At 52.4% G+C, this 19,570-nt stretch overlaps 8 protein-coding genes across 8 annotated transcripts; 3 read left to right on the plus strand and 5 right to left on the minus strand.

Annotated features, from left to right (window-relative positions):
• Positions 1-21: 21 nt before the first annotated feature.
• ASPGLDRAFT_69361 (uncharacterized protein) lies at positions 22-7,035 on the minus strand (the record flags this gene model as incomplete). The annotated part of the gene is made up of 4 exons (XM_022549358.1): positions 22-5,459; positions 5,502-5,663; positions 5,700-5,801; positions 5,844-7,035. 4 exons carry the CDS (start codon positions 7,033-7,035, stop codon positions 22-24), a joined length of 6,894 nt encoding a protein of 2,297 aa, XP_022397275.1.
• A 264-nt stretch (positions 7,036-7,299) lies between these two features.
• Positions 7,300-8,066, plus strand: ASPGLDRAFT_854452 (uncharacterized protein). The gene is made up of 2 exons (XM_022550332.1): positions 7,300-7,407; positions 7,464-8,066. Exons 1-2 carry the CDS (start codon positions 7,353-7,355, stop codon positions 7,607-7,609), a joined length of 201 nt encoding a protein of 66 aa, XP_022397276.1. The 5' UTR covers positions 7,300-7,352; the 3' UTR covers positions 7,610-8,066.
• Positions 8,067-8,299: 233 nt separating this feature from the next.
• On the minus strand, positions 8,300-9,514 carry ASPGLDRAFT_28947 (PAPA-1-like domain-containing protein; the record flags this gene model as incomplete). The annotated part of the gene is made up of 3 exons (XM_022543805.1): positions 8,300-8,560; positions 8,615-8,721; positions 8,773-9,514. 3 exons carry the CDS (start codon positions 9,512-9,514, stop codon positions 8,300-8,302), a joined length of 1,110 nt encoding a protein of 369 aa, XP_022397277.1.
• A 642-nt stretch (positions 9,515-10,156) lies between these two features.
• Positions 10,157-11,629, plus strand: ASPGLDRAFT_51429 (peroxisomal membrane protein PEX14). Its single transcript, XM_022547527.1, has one exon. The coding sequence runs from the start codon at positions 10,334-10,336 to the stop codon at positions 11,609-11,611; it is 1,278 nt and encodes a 425-aa protein (XP_022397278.1). The 5' UTR covers positions 10,157-10,333; the 3' UTR covers positions 11,612-11,629.
• On the minus strand, positions 11,522-12,870 carry ASPGLDRAFT_1502121 (ankyrin repeat domain-containing protein; the record flags this gene model as incomplete). Its single annotated transcript, XM_022542120.1, has 2 exons — positions 11,522-12,432; positions 12,771-12,870. The coding sequence occupies 2 exons, from the start codon at positions 12,868-12,870 to the stop codon at positions 11,864-11,866; spliced, it is 669 nt and encodes a 222-aa protein (XP_022397279.1). The 3' UTR covers positions 11,522-11,863.
• A 577-nt stretch (positions 12,871-13,447) lies between these two features.
• Positions 13,448-17,535, minus strand: sec31 (putative protein transport protein (SEC31); the record flags this gene model as incomplete). The annotated part of the gene is made up of 6 exons (XM_022541298.1): positions 13,448-13,492; positions 13,547-13,845; positions 13,900-16,606; positions 16,661-17,081; positions 17,149-17,265; positions 17,330-17,535. The coding sequence occupies 6 exons, from the start codon at positions 17,533-17,535 to the stop codon at positions 13,448-13,450; spliced, it is 3,795 nt and encodes a 1,264-aa protein (XP_022397280.1).
• Positions 17,536-17,769: 234 nt separating this feature from the next.
• On the plus strand, positions 17,770-18,917 carry ASPGLDRAFT_51433 (RNA-binding protein). Its single transcript, XM_022547528.1, has 3 exons — positions 17,770-17,871; positions 17,929-18,281; positions 18,335-18,917. The coding sequence occupies exons 2-3, from the start codon at positions 17,963-17,965 to the stop codon at positions 18,475-18,477; spliced, it is 462 nt and encodes a 153-aa protein (XP_022397281.1). The 5' UTR covers positions 17,770-17,871; positions 17,929-17,962; the 3' UTR covers positions 18,478-18,917.
• ASPGLDRAFT_38948 (uncharacterized protein) lies at positions 18,713-19,307 on the minus strand (the record flags this gene model as incomplete). The annotated part of the gene is made up of 5 exons (XM_022545004.1): positions 18,713-18,812; positions 18,904-18,916; positions 18,988-19,050; positions 19,149-19,164; positions 19,248-19,307. 5 exons carry the CDS (start codon positions 19,305-19,307, stop codon positions 18,713-18,715), a joined length of 252 nt encoding a protein of 83 aa, XP_022397282.1.
• Between the last annotated feature and the right edge of the window lie 263 nt (positions 19,308-19,570).

Raw genomic sequence — 19,570 nt, forward strand, 5'->3', positions numbered from 1 at the left:
ACCAACCCAACAAACCCCAGTCTAATCATATCTATCATCAAAAACATCAAGACTCTTGAACGCTCTCAGTAGTCCTCCAACAGCACCCTCAAACATCGCGGCCGGCGAATTCTCCAGCTTCACCATGATTGAAGGATCAATACCTACTTCCTGCGGTTGGTGCGCGCCCCGCCGTGTGAAGAAATATTTGCCCTGATGCCGGGACCAGCTCTCATTGATGTACGCTTGTAATTCACGAGACGCGGAGTGGCAGGCTTCGTGGAAGAAGCGGGGGACTGTAGTCGTATTTGTATGTGTTTCCTGTTCTGCAAACACATTGGACGACCGGGTGAAGTCTTCCATGAGGTTGTCGAATGACGACAGGCCGCGGAGGTGTAAAACGGCGAAGAGGGCGAAAGGACGGAAAGCACGAGCCTCTGAGATAGCTACGGCTGCTGTGCCGGTGGTGCGGTCTATATAGTCGATTATAGGCAAGGTGACGGTGATTATCTCGATGAAGGATGCTGCTGTGATTAGGACTGGCGGTTGCTTGAGCATATTGAGATTATCTGCTATGAGACGCAGGGAATGGTAAGACGACTGCAACACGGAGCAAATGGTATTGAGCACTGATGAGACGCAATTCGGATCCGTCGTGTCCATGTTGAATCGCAAGTCCTTGAGCGTGCGCGAGATTGCTTGCAGTATGGGAAGACTCAAAATCCACGCCGCTGCATTGCTAAATGCATTCTCGAGATAGGCCGGGAATACGCACTGAAGCAGGATTCCCCGCAGCGTTGGTCGGTCAGGAGTCCCGGATTCATAGGTATCTGCCATCGATGCGTGCAGTTGGTCAACAAGATACACCTGCTGACCATCGATAGCCGCGCGTTCAGAGACCCCTTGCACGAAAATGATCAATGTCCTCGCCACCTTCTCAGCGGACAGTTTCGGTTCGTAACTCTTCAGTCTTGCAACAATGTACGACGGATCAGTCGATGGAAGAGGGAACGAGGTAGGATCGGTGAAGAATGGATCTATAGGGCTGATGTCTCTCGAATGCTGCTGCAGGAATCCAACAACGTGGTGGACGAAGTCCACATAGGCACCTTGGACAGATTGTCCACTGTTACCCAGCTCCTGGTAGTTGGCTTTCATCGACGACATCAGTTTCTGTATAAGTTCCCTATACTCCTGCTTCGTAGTTGAGAACGTTGGACTCTTGTTGTCTTCCAGGTCCTGGAGGTGCTCGCGCATATTTGACAGTAGGCTCGATATGAGTGACAGTCTCCGTTGACTGAAGTCTTCCAGCGTAATGGAATAGTCATCAAGTCGATCTCTGGAGAATGGCAGGTTCTCAAGCAACGGATCCATAGATAGCTCGTTCAACAAAGCTTCCGTCAAACGATGCTGGAACTTCAACATCGACGTCCTCTCCACCAATGTCGACATCCACATACCCAGAACGTGATATTTGCATTGAGCAAGAAGTTCAGAATCTTTCCGAACACAGCTCGCCAGAAATTGAGGCATAAACTTCCTAGTTTGCACCGTAGACCGAAGCGACGCCCAGGAATCACCAGCATAAGGACCGAGAAAATTGTCCCAATGCCGCAATTTGTGGTTTACAAGCACTTGAGCAACAGAGGTCCAGCTGTCTACAACATCGAGGAGGATCTTGTCTTCTGGAGAGTGGTCTTCACCGAAGCAGTTGGATACTAGACGGGATACGGCTGGATGGAAGACTTTTTCCACGTGCTCGACTCCCTCGTTTATCGGCATCAACTCGTCCTCATCATCCCCATAGGCGGCGGCTTCGATAGCAGACCAGTCCCCGTATTCTTGACTGTCGTCATCCGTAGACACTGGAGCTGGAGCTGGCGCTGGAATCGGGGCCGGGGCAGGAGGATCACACTTCTGGGTGTAAGTAATGACGACTTGTAGAGCCTCAGAAACGACAGTATTCACACGAGCAACTCTAGAATTGAAGAGTCCTAGTATCGCCTTGATAGGCAACTTGGATACAACCCTCCGCGCATGGTCCAAAGTTGGCGCTAACTGCACAGCACTCTGTAACCCACCAATAGCAACCTTCAGTAAGGACTCAATTTGCCGTTGATTCTGTGATATCGTGCTTTCGATCAATTGCTTGGAGAAGCGACTGTCTGAATTACCTTGCGCCTCAATCTCCTTCCGAGCCAAGGTGTGTTGTTTCAGGAGCTCAGTCACGAAATAGCTATGCCAATCGGCAAATGGATCCAGCCCCGAGACATCCTCATCCGTCGATAACTTGAACCGAACAAGTCTAACCCATGATCTTATGCTGATATCGCATGTCTCGCGGTGTGAGCTGGCGGGGTGAACAAGATTCTTGATCGCCTCAAGTCGAGGACGGCATCCGTCAGGAACGGCGTAATACAGGGTGCAGAGAAGATCGTGATGATTCCGTAGAGCATCCAGGTCTTCGTGCCGGATGGGCATCTCCTTCGGATAGACTCGACCATGGTTTGGTAGAAGCCGCCAGGCAAAATTCCGTATCTTCTTCTTGTCGTATGTCTTGGACAGAAAGCGTAATCCGCTCGCTGTGACCTTCAATAGAACATGGAAGCACGGCTCTCCTGGTCTGACCTCCGGCGAAGGATTGCGATCCAGTTCTTCCAGGAAAGCGGGAGATCCGAAGCTCTCCTCATGCTTTAGGTTGTAGAGCGTGTTCTTCGCGAAGAAGTCGTAAAGAGTGTCCAGTATTAGTTTGCAATCCCGCCATCCCCAGGCGTTAATGAGATGGAAGCACCGGTGCAACAAAGCCCGACAGTAGCTGTTATACGAAATAGGTTGTGCCATGAAACTAGGATCGTATTCATCCAGAACGGGGCGCAGAAGCTGCTTGACAACTGACCAGTTGTCGTACGCTTGTCTGAATCGGGACCCGATTCGAGCGATTCCAGATTTGTCGATTTCGTTGAGAGGCAACGTCGTGAAGAGGCTACGCCATCCTTTTTCAAGTGATGCCACGTCTTTCGAGTTGGTCAGTTCGATGGCATCTGACAGCAAGTAGGCCTCCGCGGCAAAGCTTTCAAAGCAGCCCTTGAATTGATCAAAGCCTCCCAACACATGCCTAGCAATAACGTAGGATTCGACAGCCGAATGGTCATCATGGATACCGACTTCACGATTTTCATTTAGTCGTTGCTCATCGAGGAATTTGCGAATATCTGCCATACCCGACGGGCTCGACAAAAAGGCAATGACCTGTTTGGAAGCCGATTTGACAAGCTCCATGGCCTCGCTTGCAATAGTATCATTGACCAAGCCATCGCGAGCAATATGGAATACCTGGTTCGCGAATACTGCATTGTACGAAGCAATCTTCATCAAGTGGCTGGTATTACGATTGGCCGAGATCAAGGTTGCGAGATGATCGTTGAGACCGGAAACAAGATCATGAGCTTTTGTCACAAACTCTGACCTATCAATCGGATCTATGAATGACAAGACCTCTGTAGTGTATTTGATGATCGACCTGTGTATTCTGTACGGCTGTTGATTCAGAGAGCTCTCCGAATGTGGCACCGGGCTGGCTGTGTTATCCATTTCGATTCGTTCAAAGAGTTTCTCAAAAGCAATCCCAAGTTCCGAAGACACGGTATCATTCCAAGCACCCCAACGGAAATTCCGACTCCCAATGGTCATGTGAAAAAGACCGGCATCCTCATCCATATCGCGCGAGCCCAGCTCAAGAGAACGAGCAAATTCCCCGCTTCCCACGAATGTAGACTCATGAAAGAACGTCCCGGGATACAAAGGCGCGACATCGAAATCAATCGTGTACGTGCGCCGGAATCCAGATAACCCGCCAGATGCTCTGTGACCAGGCTGCGGGTCACCAGCATCTGCGTCTATCATAGAAGGGACCGGAGCAGGGGACAGGATCGTTGGTGGTCCTTGGCGCTCAATCGTGTCGAGATTTAGCCTCTGCGGAGGACGCTTCTTTAGCTGACGGCGTTTTGGTTGAGGTTGGGAATTCAGTGGGGTATCATTCAACCTGGATGACCGTTCAGCTGGAACTGCTGCTTTCTGAACGGCACGTGGAGTAGCCGATGCGACACTATCAGAAAGAAATCGATCCAGTGTTAGACTCGGCCTCTCTGCTTGATGTGCGCGCCTATGCCAATAATCTTGATTGAGCACGGACAATGATCGTTGAAACGACGAAGACAACATGTTGCTGCTGGTGTTTTCCGCTTCCAACCCCGCCGGCCTTGGGGTGTTTCGCTTCAGGGACGTGATAGCAAGATTCCGACGGACGATCCATTTGTTGCCTTGCACTTCAGATAATCCGGGCCTTCTCGGCGTGATGTTTCTTTTCGACGTTGGTGCCGCAGGTGCAGGGACATTTAATCCCGGAACGTGCTCTGGTGCAATATCATTGTCAGGCCGGACGGCCGCTCCTGTTATGTGGACACTACTTGCCCTGGCCTCTTGAGCATTGCGGCCCTCAGGGTTATGTTGCGTATCCCGCCCATTAGTAGAAAGATCCATCAAAGGCTGCCTTACTTGAGGTCTGCGCAGTGGCTCTAAGCGAGTCTGCCGAAGCTTCCCTCGTCGCCAGTTATGCAAAGACACATTAGCGTCTTCCGTATCGTTTCGCGAACCCAAGTCAAAGAACTTTCTAGTCGGACTTCGTCTCCCTCTATCACGGCGTGAACGCGCCTGCCGCGCTGCAACTCGAAGGAAGGCTGGCTGTTCCTGTCTAGGCCGTTCGGCCACGTCTGGAGCATCCAATATACCCAATCTGGGAACTCTCGGAGCTCTGGAAGACTTGGAAACCCTGGGAGCCCTAGAAGAAAATTGCTTCGTTTTCCGGCCTTCAAAAGCTGGATCGGTAAGCCTGGTTTGCCGTTTTAGGCGAGGCCGTTTCCTCTCGTTCCCAGTGTGCATAGCGTTCTTTGTGGGCCTGTGACGCTTCGCACCTTGCGTTCTGCTGGAAGATGAAGGGTCTCGAGGGACTGGCGGAAACATGTTGTCAATACGATTGTCCTCTGGGATGTCATCGCCCAGATCTTGATCAAAGGATGGATCTTCGAAACCGACCACATCCGCCAGCGTTAATTGCGGATCCTGCTCGGTCAGGGGTCTACCACCGTCGCTACCATCACTTCCTTCATTATCGTCATCAGCAAGATGACTCAAAGATGTTAACTGCGCTCTTGCATTTGGTGTGGTCCCCGAGTCAGTCCTTCTCATGATTTTTTTCGCAACACCTTTCGCATTCTCTGGTCTGTGGGAAGCAGCCCTATCACGATTCCTTTGGATCAAACTAATTTTATCCTTTTGTTTCTCTTTGTCAAGTCGAAGCCATGATGCCGGAAGAACACCTTTTATCTTACGCTGCAAAGCTCTGACAGCGCGTTCCTGGTCCTCTTGGTTATTTTCAACATCAGAGTTTGGTTGACTGTGAGAAGAGGCTGATCCCGCACTAACTGACTGGACGTCAGCGTTGGGACCAGACCAGTCCATGGCACTTTCATCGCCAACGTCTCTTCTGTTGGTTCTCGGTTCTGTGACTGGTGTATTCAACGCAGGCGGCGTAAACCCTGGAGGGAACCGGAAGCCAGACTGGGCTTGCGCGGTGTGCGCTGAGGAGACGCTCCCCGATCGTGGTGGGCTAAGCGGGATATCAAAAGCTGAGTCTCCCCGATTGGCGACACCATTATAAATGCCGAGGCTAGTATGTAGCGGCTGTTCCCTTTGGTGATGGTGGGTCCTATTCGGATGTGATACCTTTCGCCGCTTCGCTGAGCGAGGAGCTCTTGGCGAATGGCCTGGGAACTGAAATTCGCGCTGACGGTCATGCTCCGGGGTGCTCTGACGTGGTCGCCTTTCAGGGATCCGAGGCTCTGCAGGAGAAGACGGGAATTCAAAATTACCAGCCGGGCTGCTTGACGGGGGTTCAGCATTGACGAAATCCTGGCCTTGACTCTCCTCATTCGCAGCAGCCTGTTCACGTAGTGCTTGTTGAATTTGAGCAATGCGCACCGGCTTGATGCCTCCTGCCTTCATAAGGCGTTGGTATTTGGCGTCCTCGAGGAGATACGGGTGTAACTGAATGGGATTGCGTTCTCTTAGTGACCTTCGTGCCGGATGGGATAGTTCTTGTAGTACATCGTCCGGAATGTCAAGGTGAGGGAGTAGATCTTCCAGGTTGTCTTCCGGCCGAATTTCCTCCAGATTGTCCTCATGCTGGCTCTCCGGCTTATTTTGTTCATTTCCATCATCCAGGCGTACCGAATGGAGAGATGACGGCGCAGATGACAGGGGAGAATCGTCAACACCCTCGTTTTCATTGGTCTGCTGTGCGTGTTCGGTAGGTGCAGGGGTAGGTGTGCGTTCGGGTAAGCGTCTGCTAGGCGCAGGGATAGGCGTGTGTTTGGGTGATCGCCTTCTAGGTGCATGTCTAGGTGTACGACCAGGCCTAGGGGGGAGAGAAATGTGTTTCGATATCCGAGTGGTAAGAACTTCCGTCTGCAGTTCATCCGGCGAAGAATCAGGAACATCCCATTCATCGCTCGTCCGTTGCGGAGTCGAAGGTCCACCGGCGTCTCGTGCAGGCAAGCTGGGAGATCGAGGGGCATTCTGGTCGTTCCTTTTCACTACGGGCGTAGCTTGCGAATCCGTCTCGTCATCCGTCGTGTCATCCTGGGGTGTTTCTGCCAAGGAAGTCGGTTCGCGGCGCTCGTTTTCGTCCTCGTCCTTATCTCCTTGATTCGCCGGTCCGTCACTGGCCTGGGCTGGTGTATCTTGTCGAGACCTATTCACATCCTCCCCATCATCCAGAGGCTCATCCTGCGATTCCCCATCACCCTCATCTTCACCTCGTAACCCTTGTCCACTCCTCTTCCCAGCCGTAGCAGGAGCAGCGACTTCCCCCGACCCCAAATCCTGCGACCCATCCACCACCTTCTCTTCCTCGTCCTCCCCACTCAACTTCTCCTGACTGTCCAGTCCATCTTCCTCGTCCGAGTCCGGCACATACCCTCGTTCCCGCCATGATTCCATTTGTGTGCTTGGCGCTGATGGCCCATCTCCTTAGGCGGCCATTACTTCGTTTGCGGATTTCGCAGGTAGATTTGTCTCGCGGACGTTTCGTTTCCCAAGGCGGATACGAGAACTGTTGAAATATAGACGTTGAAAGGGTACAAAGTGAGGTTCGAGGTGTGATGTCGAAAAGTTGCTTCCCTTTGCGGAAGACGCGTCGGAAATGTGGGAGACGCGACGGCGGCGGAATTTGGCGATTAAACCCGTTCGGGCCGGGGACTTCAACTATCAAGCTTTACGCCCAGGATAACTTATCTGTTTATTTATCTTGGTTCATAATGAGTCGAAATTTCATTCCGGCAGTGCTGGCAATTGGCATGGGTGTTTTTACAGGTATGCACTTGTATACCGTGCGCATGCAGCCCACAACTGACATGCTTGTCTCGCAGGATACTACACCTTCCAGCCCGCATTGAAAGACCTAGAGCATGAGAAAAACTTCTCAAAAGAGTACGCCATCGCAGTCGCAGTCGCATGGCCATGTGACTTCCGATATATTCCTCCCTCTTCGTCCTTTCCATCATACAAGTACTGATACAGCACTGTTAAAGTGACCTGAAATCCAGACAGCAGGAACAGTCAACAGAGAAGCAAGAAGCATCGGCTTCTACGCCATCTGACCTTGCGAACGACTCCAATAATTCCGGGAAATAAGCCACTGTCTCGACGATTTCGGCCGTCAGCAAACCGCCATGGAACGATAATGGGCCAAGGACCGCTATTTGGGTGCCGGTTTTCGCGGGAAATGGGGAGAACAAAAAGATCGATACCGGGTTATACGGGGAATATGGGCATTGAGGACGACATCGGTAGACCATGTTGCTAGACGCTAGAAGTCGACTCGCGCCATTCTATAAAAAGGCCATAACCGGCCTGGAAGGAAGACGCACAGGACAGGATTGTCCCGTAAGAGCAGAGTCAAATTACGGAGAGAGCAGGAAATTGGGCATCGTGGCCAATGACAGAACTGTTGTATAACTTCCAACCTGTAATGCCGTTCATGACCGGCTAGCACTCAATACATGCTAGTATTATGCTAGTATCCAAGCACACTGCATGGCGCCTCATATTATTAATAGTGATGTGTAGTGCTTCTGCGGCTGCTTCTCTAGCCTGCAAAGAAAAATGAAGATAAAAAATGTAGTACATTCCCATACATTAACCAATGAACCATATCCCAAATACGCCGGGCTCCATTACCACCCATTTCATAACATGCATACCATCAGACCTCCTCAACAAGTTTCCTAGACCCCGTTTGATTTTCCCCAAGCAGACGCCCTGCAGGAGTACCGAGCCATTCCTCAGGAACACTCAACTGGCTACCCTGACGATTGCTAACCCATCTGATCATGGTAGGATCCGCTTTCTGTTTCTGGAGCTCTTGTGCTTCTTGTTCGCCAGGAGTAGCGTCTGCCCCTTCAGCGGCGCCGCGACCTCGCTTCTTGGGGGGTTGTTTTCTCAACAGCCTGTTAATCGTGTCCATCTATATCCATGTTAGAATATAGTTGAGCAATATGGGAGCAGCTATCCGACGTACCTTTTCTTCCTCGTTGCGCTTCTCGCTGAGGTTCTTCCGCCGTCGTGCCATCTCAGCACGACGCATGGCACGCTCTTCAGCCGTCAAATGCTTCTTTATCTGGGGTTCTACTCATTGTTAGCCGGAAAGCCCTATAAAGAAGCATTGGTAGTATTTACCCATTGGCAGCTGCAAAAAGTCGTTGCCCAATGACCCTCTTTGCCGTTTTGTCATTTTGCCGATGTCTGCATTGGCGTCATCACTGTCAAGGCCCTCCTCATCTTCCTCGTCTAATTCTGCATTTCCATCGTCGTCAGGCTCGCCTTCTGCATCCGAACCCAACTCAGACAGTTCATCATCATCATCATCATCATCATCATCACCATCATCATCATTTTCTACCTCCATCTCCTTGGCCTCAACGCTCTTGACTTGTCTTCGAGACGGCGTAGAAGTCGCAGCCGCCCTCGCATGTCGTCTAGATGGTGGCTGAGGCGGTGCATCGTCCATGTCTAAATCACCATCAGCGTCGGCATCCTCGTCCTCATCACCGGCTGCGTCGTCGTCATCAACCTCGTCCTCTTCTTGGTCACTCAAATTTTCTTCATCGCTCGTATTAATCTCCACCAGCTTCTTTCTCGGACGGCTCGTGCGTGGTCCGATCACGATAGGGTCTTCCGTGAAAATGTTGCGTTTTGATGCGTTGGTCGCCTCGCGGAGCTTGCTTGAACGCATCTTGATGATCAAACGGAGAGACTTCCCTAGTTGGCCTGGAGAAACTGGGGCTCGGAATATCGTCACAGGAGGAGAGGAGTTCGTGGAGGAGCGAGTGAGTCTGTTCGACCTGGTTTCCATGTTAGAATCCGGTTCCTGGGGAGTTGCGCGCATGGCGCGAGGACGCAGAGAACGACGTGGGGACATGATGGCAGGCCAAAAATAGAAAAGGAAGCTGGTGATGGAGAAATAGAAACGTAAAACGGCTTGGGAATAAAGATGCTGGGCGTTCTTTTATTTCTATAGCCGTCGCATTCGGTTGTAGAAAACCGGCAGGAGCGATGGAGAACAGGCCCAGGTGACGATGGAGGAGTGGGATGAAGGAGAACCAAACGGCAAGAGCAGGAATCAGGTAAGCACAACGGCTAAAAGGCAAGATGTGAATGACAACCTCATTGCCGTATAATAGTAGTAACCTCATCCCATCATCCAACCAGCAAACATTCAAAACACATGCACTCCGGATACACACAGACCGTCCACCCCCATCTTGTCACAACTCATGGCAGGGCAATCGGAAGACACAGAAGCGGGAATTGACGCCGAAATAAACGAGACACTGCCAATGCGATTGCGCATGTTGTTCCTTTGGGGCTGATGAACAAGGATGGTGGTGGCTTACTTGGGATCAGTGAATGCAACGCGGCAAAAGTGACCACACCACCACTCGGAAAGTGAATTGTTGCAATTTGGCAATCAGCAGGGATCCGGGGAGACAATTTGGACTTCCACACGGCGCTTTTGATTCGATTCCGGCGTGTTTCTTTAAAGGGCTTTCCTGGTGCTTGTCGGCGATTTGGCCCTGACGCCGTGCTTGTTTCTGCCGGGCGGTGTGCCTAAATGTGACAATACCATACCATCATTACAGCCGAGGTCGCATCTCATATGCCAGCCTCTCCGTCACCGTCTCTTCATCTTCATCTTCCCTACAAAACAACATCGCAGAACTTCTCTCCAACTGGCATTATGGCTGACGACAAGTCCACAAATCCATCTATTCCGGCATGGCAACAAGCAAACAACACGGAATCCACTCCCTCCGCCTCGGAAGCGCCATCGCAGACCTCCGATGATAACGATACGACCTCCCGATCAACTCTCCTGGAGCAAGCAGCCAAATTTCTAGAGGATGATTCGATCAAGAACGAGGCTACCGGACGCAAGATAGCTTTCTTGGAGTCAAAGGGACTGCAGGGAGACGAGATCGAAAGCCTTCTTGGAGTCTCGCGAAATGCTGAAGCCAGCGGCAGCAGCGATACCACGTCTACATCCGACTCTAATGATGCTACGAACAACTCAAATAAGAATGAGAAGTCATCAGATGCAGCCGACAATGTATCTGTATCATCAGCGTCGCAGGAATCTCAAGTCCTAACTCCCTCCACCTCTTCGCCGCCGTCCCCAGCACCATCATCGTCGCCATCAACAACCCAAAGCTCACCACGCGATGTGCCGCCAATCATCACCTATCCTGAATTCCTCACTAAGCAACCCAAGCCACCACCGCTTGTGTCAGTCAACAGCATCTTTTACACTCTCTACGGCGCTCTGGGCCTAGGGGCTAGCATGTACGGTGCCAGCGAATACCTCGTGAAACCGATGATTGCCAACCTAACGAGCGCACGCCACGACTTCGCCCAAAACACAAAACAGAACCTGCGCAAGTTAAACGAGAAACTCGAGCAGAACGTCTCCGTCATTCCTCCCGAGCTCGCCATCCGTGCAGGTAGGGGTTCAGAAGACTTTGATCGCGACGATGACTTGGACTCTATCACTTCGGACCCGGCCGAGCTCTTCCACCGGGATATCGGCACGCAAACAGCCCCTCAAGACATCGCACCCCCTGTTTCGGAAGACAAGCCAGCGGAGGAGAAACCCAGTCCCAACACGGCGGTGACCAACCACATCAGCCATCTCGAGAACATCAACTCCCAATTGCGCGAGGTCGCCAGCACAGAGGACGAATCAACCACCCAGGACGACAACCTGCGCAGCAGTCTCAGAGACATGCACTACTACTTGGACAGCTTGATCTACAGTAGCCCCAGCTACACCACGGGATACGGCTCATGGAGCTCGACCGGCGATTCGTCTAATGGTGCAGCGGGAGTTGCTAAGAGCGAGGAAGATGCGATTTCTGGCTTTAGGTCAGAGATTCGAGGCGTCAAGGGTGCTTTGTTGAGTGCGAAGAATTTCCCTACTAGCCGGGGGAGAGTGGGAAGTGGTATTCCGATTAGTCGGTAGTTGCACGGTGGTTTCAGTACATATGTAGTTGTCGATATATAGCAGGTTGATAGTCATGGTATATACATTCCCTAATTTAGCGCCTCCTCCAGTTTCTTCTGTCCTTCTATATCCTTCTTCTATATCCTTCTATATCCTTCTTAATCTCTACTTCATCCCCCTCAATCCGATATACATTTTGCGCAGATACCTTGTCCCCACAAACCCTAATAAACCTACGACAGCCATCTTCATCCCTACACTGGGACCCAATCAATCATCTTCCTCTGCATCACTCTCCTCAACCACCTCATCACACCAATGGACAAACATAGTACGCACACGACCAGGACGCCAATTACCATCCCCATCCTCTTCATCCCAATTCTCCCTATCACCCTCACCAAGTAACCCCAGTATCGCACCCCGGGACTCCAACAAGTCCACCATATCTCGGTCACCCTTCATCTTAGCAGCATACAGCGCAGAACAGCCATACTTCTGCACCCTGAAACCATTATCAAGAAAAAAACGCGCCATACTCTCATCCCCGCGTAGCACGGCCAGCTTTAACGCGGCTGTCTGCGACCCCACGCCGTACTTCAACAGCAGGGTAATGATATCCCGCCGAGTATCCTCAACAGCGCCATATAGCGGCAACGGCGCGTAGAGATTTGCATCTGCGCCTCGCTCAAGCAACAACTTAACCACTTCCAGGTGCCCAGAATGCGCGGCGAGGAAAAGTGGCGGGGGGTTGAGTTCACGAGTTCGCGGCCTGGTGCGAGTATACTCTGGCGGTGGACCCTGAAAGCCGCGGTAGAAGTTGATCTGCACACTGTGGTCTAGTAGGAGCGTTACGATATCCGCGGCGAACGGCGACGAGTAGGGCGCGTTGGATGCTTAGTATTTCCTGGATGTTGTAGCCCTGATGGTAGAGGGGGTGGGTGAAGATGTCTGTCCAGTAGGAGTCGCGGTCTTCGGTGCATTCCTCCTTATCTTCTTCGCTTTCCTGTGCACTTGGGTGTAAGGGTGGTGAGCGCGCTTTATTACGGGCTACTCGTAGGCCATCTAGTAGACTTGTTATCTGGGGGATGTTTCTGCGCTCGGTGGCGGGTATGAGGCAGCGCCGATGATACCGACTGTTGAAATGGCACAGGAACTTATTGAGTAGGTTGTATACATGGCGGTTGGTTTTGATCAAGGCGTAGGCGTCTCTTTGGAGGGGGGGAGTAGGATGCGATGGCCCATAGGGTTTCAGCGGGTAGTTGGGTTAGCCCCATGGCGGTGTTGGATGGATGGTTGATGGATGGGAAATGGTCATTCGTGCTTGATCCTATTATTATTTAGCGCGAGATGGTGCAGATGTGGGGGCCGCTAGGTGATTCTCTTTCGTAATTCATATTCAAGGTTCCAAACTGGCGAAATACTGGGTATTTTTGTGTTGTGGTTGAGGGCTGACATATTCCTTGAACTAGATGGCTTTTCAGTAGGATTGTCATAGAGTGGAGTGGGCAGCCGATCAAGCACGCTATATATAGACCAAGGGACCCGCCTCGAGCATATAAACATCAAAAGCCAGGCGACAAATGCGCGTAGACTTAGGCGAAAGGGTCAGTTAGATGAAAAGGGAGGCTCAAACTTTCTTGTGTAGGGCGCGATAAGAATGTCTAACCTCATGAACTAATGTAGATATCCCACACAAACCAGAATAACAAGCCATAGGAATAAATTAAAACAAGTAAAAAGGCATACAACGTTTATATCACACTCGCGAATCATCATCACTCAACCGATCCAATCCGTCTTTTCTACAATAGAACATCGTTATCTCTATACCGTGTCCAACAACTCAGACCTTTAAGGGGTAGCCCGACTCATGCTAATGAGGCGCTTCACACCAACCTATGTCACCTGTTAGCACCGTAACCCTTGTATTCTGAGATCGTCGGGACTTACCATCCAGTTACCGCACTCCTCCATCCTGTTGGCCATGATCTCAACATGGATCGTCCGGGCGGTCTCGTAGTCGCGAGCCTGAATAGCCTGTGCCAGCTGCGTCATGTCTGCGATGGTGTTCGGCTTGAGCAGGTCTTCGTTGTTGAGGTGGTCGAAGAGAATGTTCAACCGGCGCTCAGCGTCGTCGACCTGTGCCTTGAAGGAAGATGGAGCGCGGCCCCTGACGCGCTGCATGTCTGCGGAGAGGATCTCGTAGACGGGCAAGGCGTCCGCGGGGATGTGGGAGCGGTCACCCGGTGCTGTTTGTAGAGATTAGCTTGGTCATGATACGAGAGATGCTGTGTTTTACTTACGGTACTTGGGAGGTGCCGGGGTGGCCCGCTTCTGCGACGATGCGGTGCTGGGCCGGGAACCAGGGCCTTGAGGGGTCTGCTGCATTGGCGGCGGGGGAACAGCTGCAGATGGAGTTGGTGCGTAAGGACTGCTTGCCACAGGGGGCTGTTGAGGTGCGTATGGCGAAGGCACGGCTTGAGCCGGAGGAGGAACCGGAACTCGGCTTTGAAGCTGTGGGCTCTGGGCCGCCGGGCTCGGAGCATACCTGTTCGTTGGCGGCGGCATGGACGGCGGAGGGTTGTAAGGCGAAGCCCCGCGAGGAATTGGCCCCGGTGCACCCATGGGGTTTGCAAGCTGGGGAGACTGGGGTAAGGAAGCGTAGGGGTTCGCAGGAGTAGGGCCAGGCACCATTGAAGGTGGAGGCACAGCCGAGGGCGGCGACATCATGCGCGGAGGAGGAGCAGGGCCCTTTGGCGGCGGAGGCACCGAAGGCGGCCGCTGAGCAGTCGGAGGTCCAACTGGGGGAGGACCCTGGGTGAGGGTTGGCGACTGGTTCGGGAAGGGTGAACCGACAGCACGACCACTGGCTGCAGGGGTTGCACGGCGCGACGACTTCATAAAGTCATCTGGCAAGTCGTTCCATGCGGGGAGGTTGGTAGCAGTGGTGTAAGTGGAGACATTCGCAGGCGATTGACTAGACGACGCACGAGGGGGAGGAGGAACGGAGGCACCTGGGGGTGCACCAAATGCTAACGGCGCAGTAGGTTGGTACCCAGTGGGAGCATAGCTGCCAGCGCCAGCGGGAGTGTAAGGGTTCGAGGAGGGTTGAGGTGTCACCGCCGCAGTTGGAGCATAAAGGTTCACAGCCGCAGCCGGGGTATAGGGGGTGGCTGCTGTAGTTTGAACATAAGGGTTCTGAGGGGCAGCAGCCGGAGTGAAGCTCGTCGGAGGTTGGAACGCGGCAGGCTGAGGAGGAAGAGGTCTGGTAGCCTGTGCCCTGGTAGCAGGAGCAGTAGTTGCCTGGCCCCGCTTAGGAGCGGCCTGTCTCATCGCCAACTGGATGCGGCTGCGGGCGATCTCAGCCTCGGGGTGCTTCACCGGCACGAGATCAAGGTACTGCTGCGCGATTTGAAGTCGTCCATGCGTAGCAACGACATCCGCGTATTCGATGTACTTGTCGTACAAGTTGCCGAGCTTCCAGTCTGCCTCCTTGGCCCGCTCCGTGTCCTGGAAGTTAGTGACCTGGCGGAAGATAGTCACCTTCTCAATCAACCCCTGGAGAGCACGAACGTGGACGGAGAAGGAAGAACTGTCAGTCGCGGTTTCAAGACCCTTCTGCTCGTTCTCGCGGAGCTCTTCCGTCCAGATGCCGACCACCTTCTCCAGCTTAGAGCCAACCAAGAAACAGAGAGAAGCATCCTTGCGGGCAACCTTGTCATCCGATGCGCGAATCTGGTCTTCCAAACGGTCACCGAGAGCCTCGCAGAGGTCGGCAAACTCCTTCTCGTCAGCGAAGGTGCAGAGAGCAGCCATGACCTCCTTCCAGTTGGACAGGTCAGCGTTGTGCACAACATCCCAGAGGTTCTTTCCAACGATCGACGCAAGCAAGCGAATGTAGTTCGGGCCGTCGGTTTGCTTCGAGAAGTAGTGCTCTTGGGCCTTCTCGACACACTTAGGGCCGCCACAGATGGCAATCATGAAAGCGTCGGACAAACGGTCCTCCTTGAGAGCGACGTCAACAGCCCTCTCAAAGTCTCCCAAAAGAAGAGCCCTGGTGATTCCCTTCTCCGCATCAGATTCGGAGCCGTTGAAGATCTGGAATGGATTGTTGATCTTGGCTTCCTTGGACGCTGCGATGTCCGATAGGAAGGCATCAGCTTCCGGGGTTGTATCATTGAACATCGATTGCAGGCGCTTGTGCTTCTTCGCTCCCGGCCCGCGGGATTGCTTTTCCTTCTCTAGTTCTTTCTCCGGCTCCTTCTTCTCTTCGCCATTGGTTTCTTCCTCCTTGTCCAATCCAAGCTTAGCCAGACTCTCGGCAGCCTCATCGGCGGATTGGTCCTGGAAGCCAAGGTATTCGATAATGCCCTTCTTGGGGTTCTCTGAAATCAAAGCTTCAATGACCTTCCAGTCAGACTTGTCCTCCTCACTGGCCGCATCCGTAGCCCTAGTTTCGCAAATGCTGCGGAGATCACCCTCCTTGAGAGCAGTCTCGAAGGTCTCGGTAGCCTTTCCAACGGATTCGTCGACTTCGAACGGGGTAATCTTGATATTCGATCCGCGCTTGCCCTTCTCAGCCAATCCAATGGAAACGACGCGGCCACCGAAACCGAAAGAGGCACCGCATGGTCTCTCAAGCCACTTGGGGGCCTTCGGAAGCGAGAAGTTGGACACTTGCGGCTGAGTCTGTGCCCTCGCGAAGAAGTCTTCACCGTCAAGGGCCTGGTTCTGATCGGCAATGGCCTCCACGGTTTCGGTGCGGGTGTTCTGAATAGTCTGGACCGAGATTTTACCATCGAATGAGGCGGTGGCGAAGAAATTGGGGTTGTGAGGGTTCCAGCGAGTCTGGAAGGTCCAGTTGGTGACCACGGGAAATTCTCCGTAGGCTTCGCTGGTTTGCGGGTTCCAGCAGAGCGTGCGGTTATCCTTGCCGGAGGAGAGGAGCAGGTCGCGGTCCTGATTACACCACGAAAGCGACAGGACGCCAGCTTCGTGGCCTCTGAGACTCTATAGGAAACAAGTCAGACGCTGTTCTCCGCATTTGAAGTAATTCAAGCTTACCCTTTCTGGAGCATGGGAATTGCGGAGATCCCAGACATGAATCATTTGATCGTCCAGCGTAGCAGTAACGAGTCTCGTGGGCTTTTCGGGGTCCCAAGCCACGGAGCTGACCGCTTTCCGTCCCACATTGTTGAGGGTCAAAGTCTCTCTCTTTGTCTTGACATCCCACACGGTCACAAAACCTGAACTGCTACCAGTGACCAGAATATGCGCGACCTTCTTATTCCAATCCAAGCATTCGATATCATCGGCACGGGCAGCGGCACTTCCCAGTCGGAACGAGCTTTCCATATTGTTGAGATCGGAAATATAAAGTTCTCCATTTGCGCCTCCGGTTGCGAGAAGGTTGGGGTGTTTGGGGTTGAATTGGAGCGCCTTGATGGCTCCCGAGTGCTTGGTTGTTCTCGAGATCACGGGGTCACTTGGGTTGGATACCATAAGTCAGCCCAACTAACGTTTACCCCCAGAACCTGGAAAATCCAACAAACCTTGCGCCGTTGAGCAGCTTATCAGCATCCCACAGATCCAACGAGCCATTCTCCAGAGCACCAGCAATCACACCCCGCGAGTTATCTTCGGATTCGGTCCATGCGAGGTCGTTGAAACTAGACGAATTGCCAATTAGCCCATTTCCCGTTGCTTTCAAAGGTGTAATGAGATCAAGCATACCCCGAGTCTGTGCTAATCTTGCCCACCGGCTGCAGTTCCTCGCCGTCCTGACGACCCAACCCGAGATCCCACAGCTCCAGGCATGTTTCGTTCGAGAAATTAACGTCGACAGCGCCGGCCCGAGTACCGGTAGCAACCAATGGCGAGGCCGCGCCGGGAGACCAAGCAAAGGTGGCCGTCCGGGGAATGTCCCTCAGACGTACCATGCTGCTGAATATAGTAGTCGGATCAGGAGAGCACCGAAGCGGGAATAAATATTAACACGTAGGCGTAAATAAACAAGTCAAAAAACAAAAACAAACAATGAATCTTCACCAGTCGAAGAAAGGCACTGAATTCCTTCTTCTCGCGTGTCTAATAGTAATGGAGTTGAAGCGATCTGGTAAAGTCGAGCAACCAAGTGTCCTCCTGGAGGGACCGGGGGAACGAACCGCCCTAAACCCACTTGGGCGCTCGAGGAAGACACGTGATATCAGCGGCGGAAAGTCTAGACAGCGACATACAGCAACTCTGCGAGTAGCAACTGGACGTCTTCCTCTTATCTGCCGGAATTGAGCTTTTTTGGTCTTAATAGGATTAAACACATATAGGAGAGTTACCTTTTCTTCTTTTGCGCCTGAGAAAAACGGAAAAATGAGCGAAACAGCCCGCCTCAAAAGCACTGTCTATGTCGGAGGTCTCGACCAGGCCGTAACAACACAAACACTGGCAGAAGCATTTGTACCTTTCGGTGAAGTCGTGGATATTACTCTCCCCAAGCCAGATGCTCCCTCTTCGACAGATCTCCATCGGGGGTTTGGGTATGTGGAGTTTGATCTCCCGCAGGATGCGACAGAGGCAATCGACAACATGGATGGCAGCGAGCTCTTCGGACGCACAATAAAGGTTGCTGCGGCCAAGCCACAGAAGGATAGCAATGAAGGACTGGGTAGTAAGACTGCGATTTGGGAGCAGGTACGTTACACACAACTACGTTGGTATTCAAATTACTGATATTGGATGTACAGGAGGGCTATTTGGCGAAGCACGCCGTCAGTGAAGAAGACAAGCTTGCGACAGAACAAGCTGAGGAGGAATCAAATGAGCGACCCCAGGACCCCATGCAAGGACTGGAGCAGCTGGACGTTGCAGGTCCGAAACCCGAATGAGCACCAAGCCTACCAAAAAGAAAGGGAAAAGATCCCGACGACCGGTGATCTGGTAGGATATTGTTTCCGACAGATCCCTCCATTCACGATCCGTACTATATACACACACGCCGAATTCGAGCATGATTGTTTTTAATTTGTTTGCTGTCCTTGCTATTTCTCCTGCAACAACGAACTTCCCTGTGCATAATACAAAGCCTCAACGGTACAACGGAATGTCATCATGCAGTACATTTTAGTGCTCACGCTGCTCGGGGCTGTTGCGGTAGAGACGCAGGGTCTTGTCGGTCAAGAGCTTATTGGTCAGGGAGTAACCGGCAGCTCCAAGGGCGACACTGGAGTATCCGTCAGCGGGGTTAAAGGGGGAGAATGGCGGGGGAAACAGAAGCTCAATGTGTATGTAGGATCGTGGATAGAAAAACATACGCAAGGACAACACCTGAATTGAGAAGAATACAATTAGCAATGTTCCCAAACACAGAATGATAGCAATCTCGTAACGCGACATACCAAGAGGAATCAACTCCGGGGGGATCTTCTTCAGGTTGCGCAGACGCTGAGAGATGGTATGAGCTGGAAACACCGTTAGTTACATCATTTCAATCCAGCTCCCCCATAAACCCATTCATATCCCAATAAGTCAATCGGAGCTCTGGAAAGATCCTCCATACCACTGTGGTTCTCCTTCTGTAGAGCAATCAACTGTCAGCACACCCATCGCAAGCTCCACGCCAGAATTATCTCATCGCACGGTCGGAGGGAACACTTACAGGAGCCGGAGAGAAGTAAGGCCGGGTGGCCTGGAGCCGCATGATACGAGTAGCGTACATGGTGAGCTTGGGGTAAAGATGAGAAGAGCAGAGTAGAGAGAATAACCCGAAAGTGGGAGGGAGGACTGCAGTAGTCTTGGTGACGGGGGATAAACGAGAGTTCGGGTGGTTAGGAAATCTCGTTGCATGAGTGGCTCGCTAGACCGCCCGCGGCCATTCCCGGCTGGTTTCATCAACGGAGGCTCTCTCCTCCCTCTTCTCTCTTCCTCTCCCACTCCCGACCCTCCGTCACCACAAACAAACCGATTCTCTTAGTTCTTTAA

This window comes from Aspergillus glaucus, assembly GCF_001890805.1.
Source record: "Aspergillus glaucus CBS 516.65 unplaced genomic scaffold ASPGLscaffold_23, whole genome shotgun sequence".
NCBI classification, from domain to species: Eukaryota; Fungi; Ascomycota; class Eurotiomycetes; order Eurotiales; family Aspergillaceae; genus Aspergillus; species Aspergillus glaucus.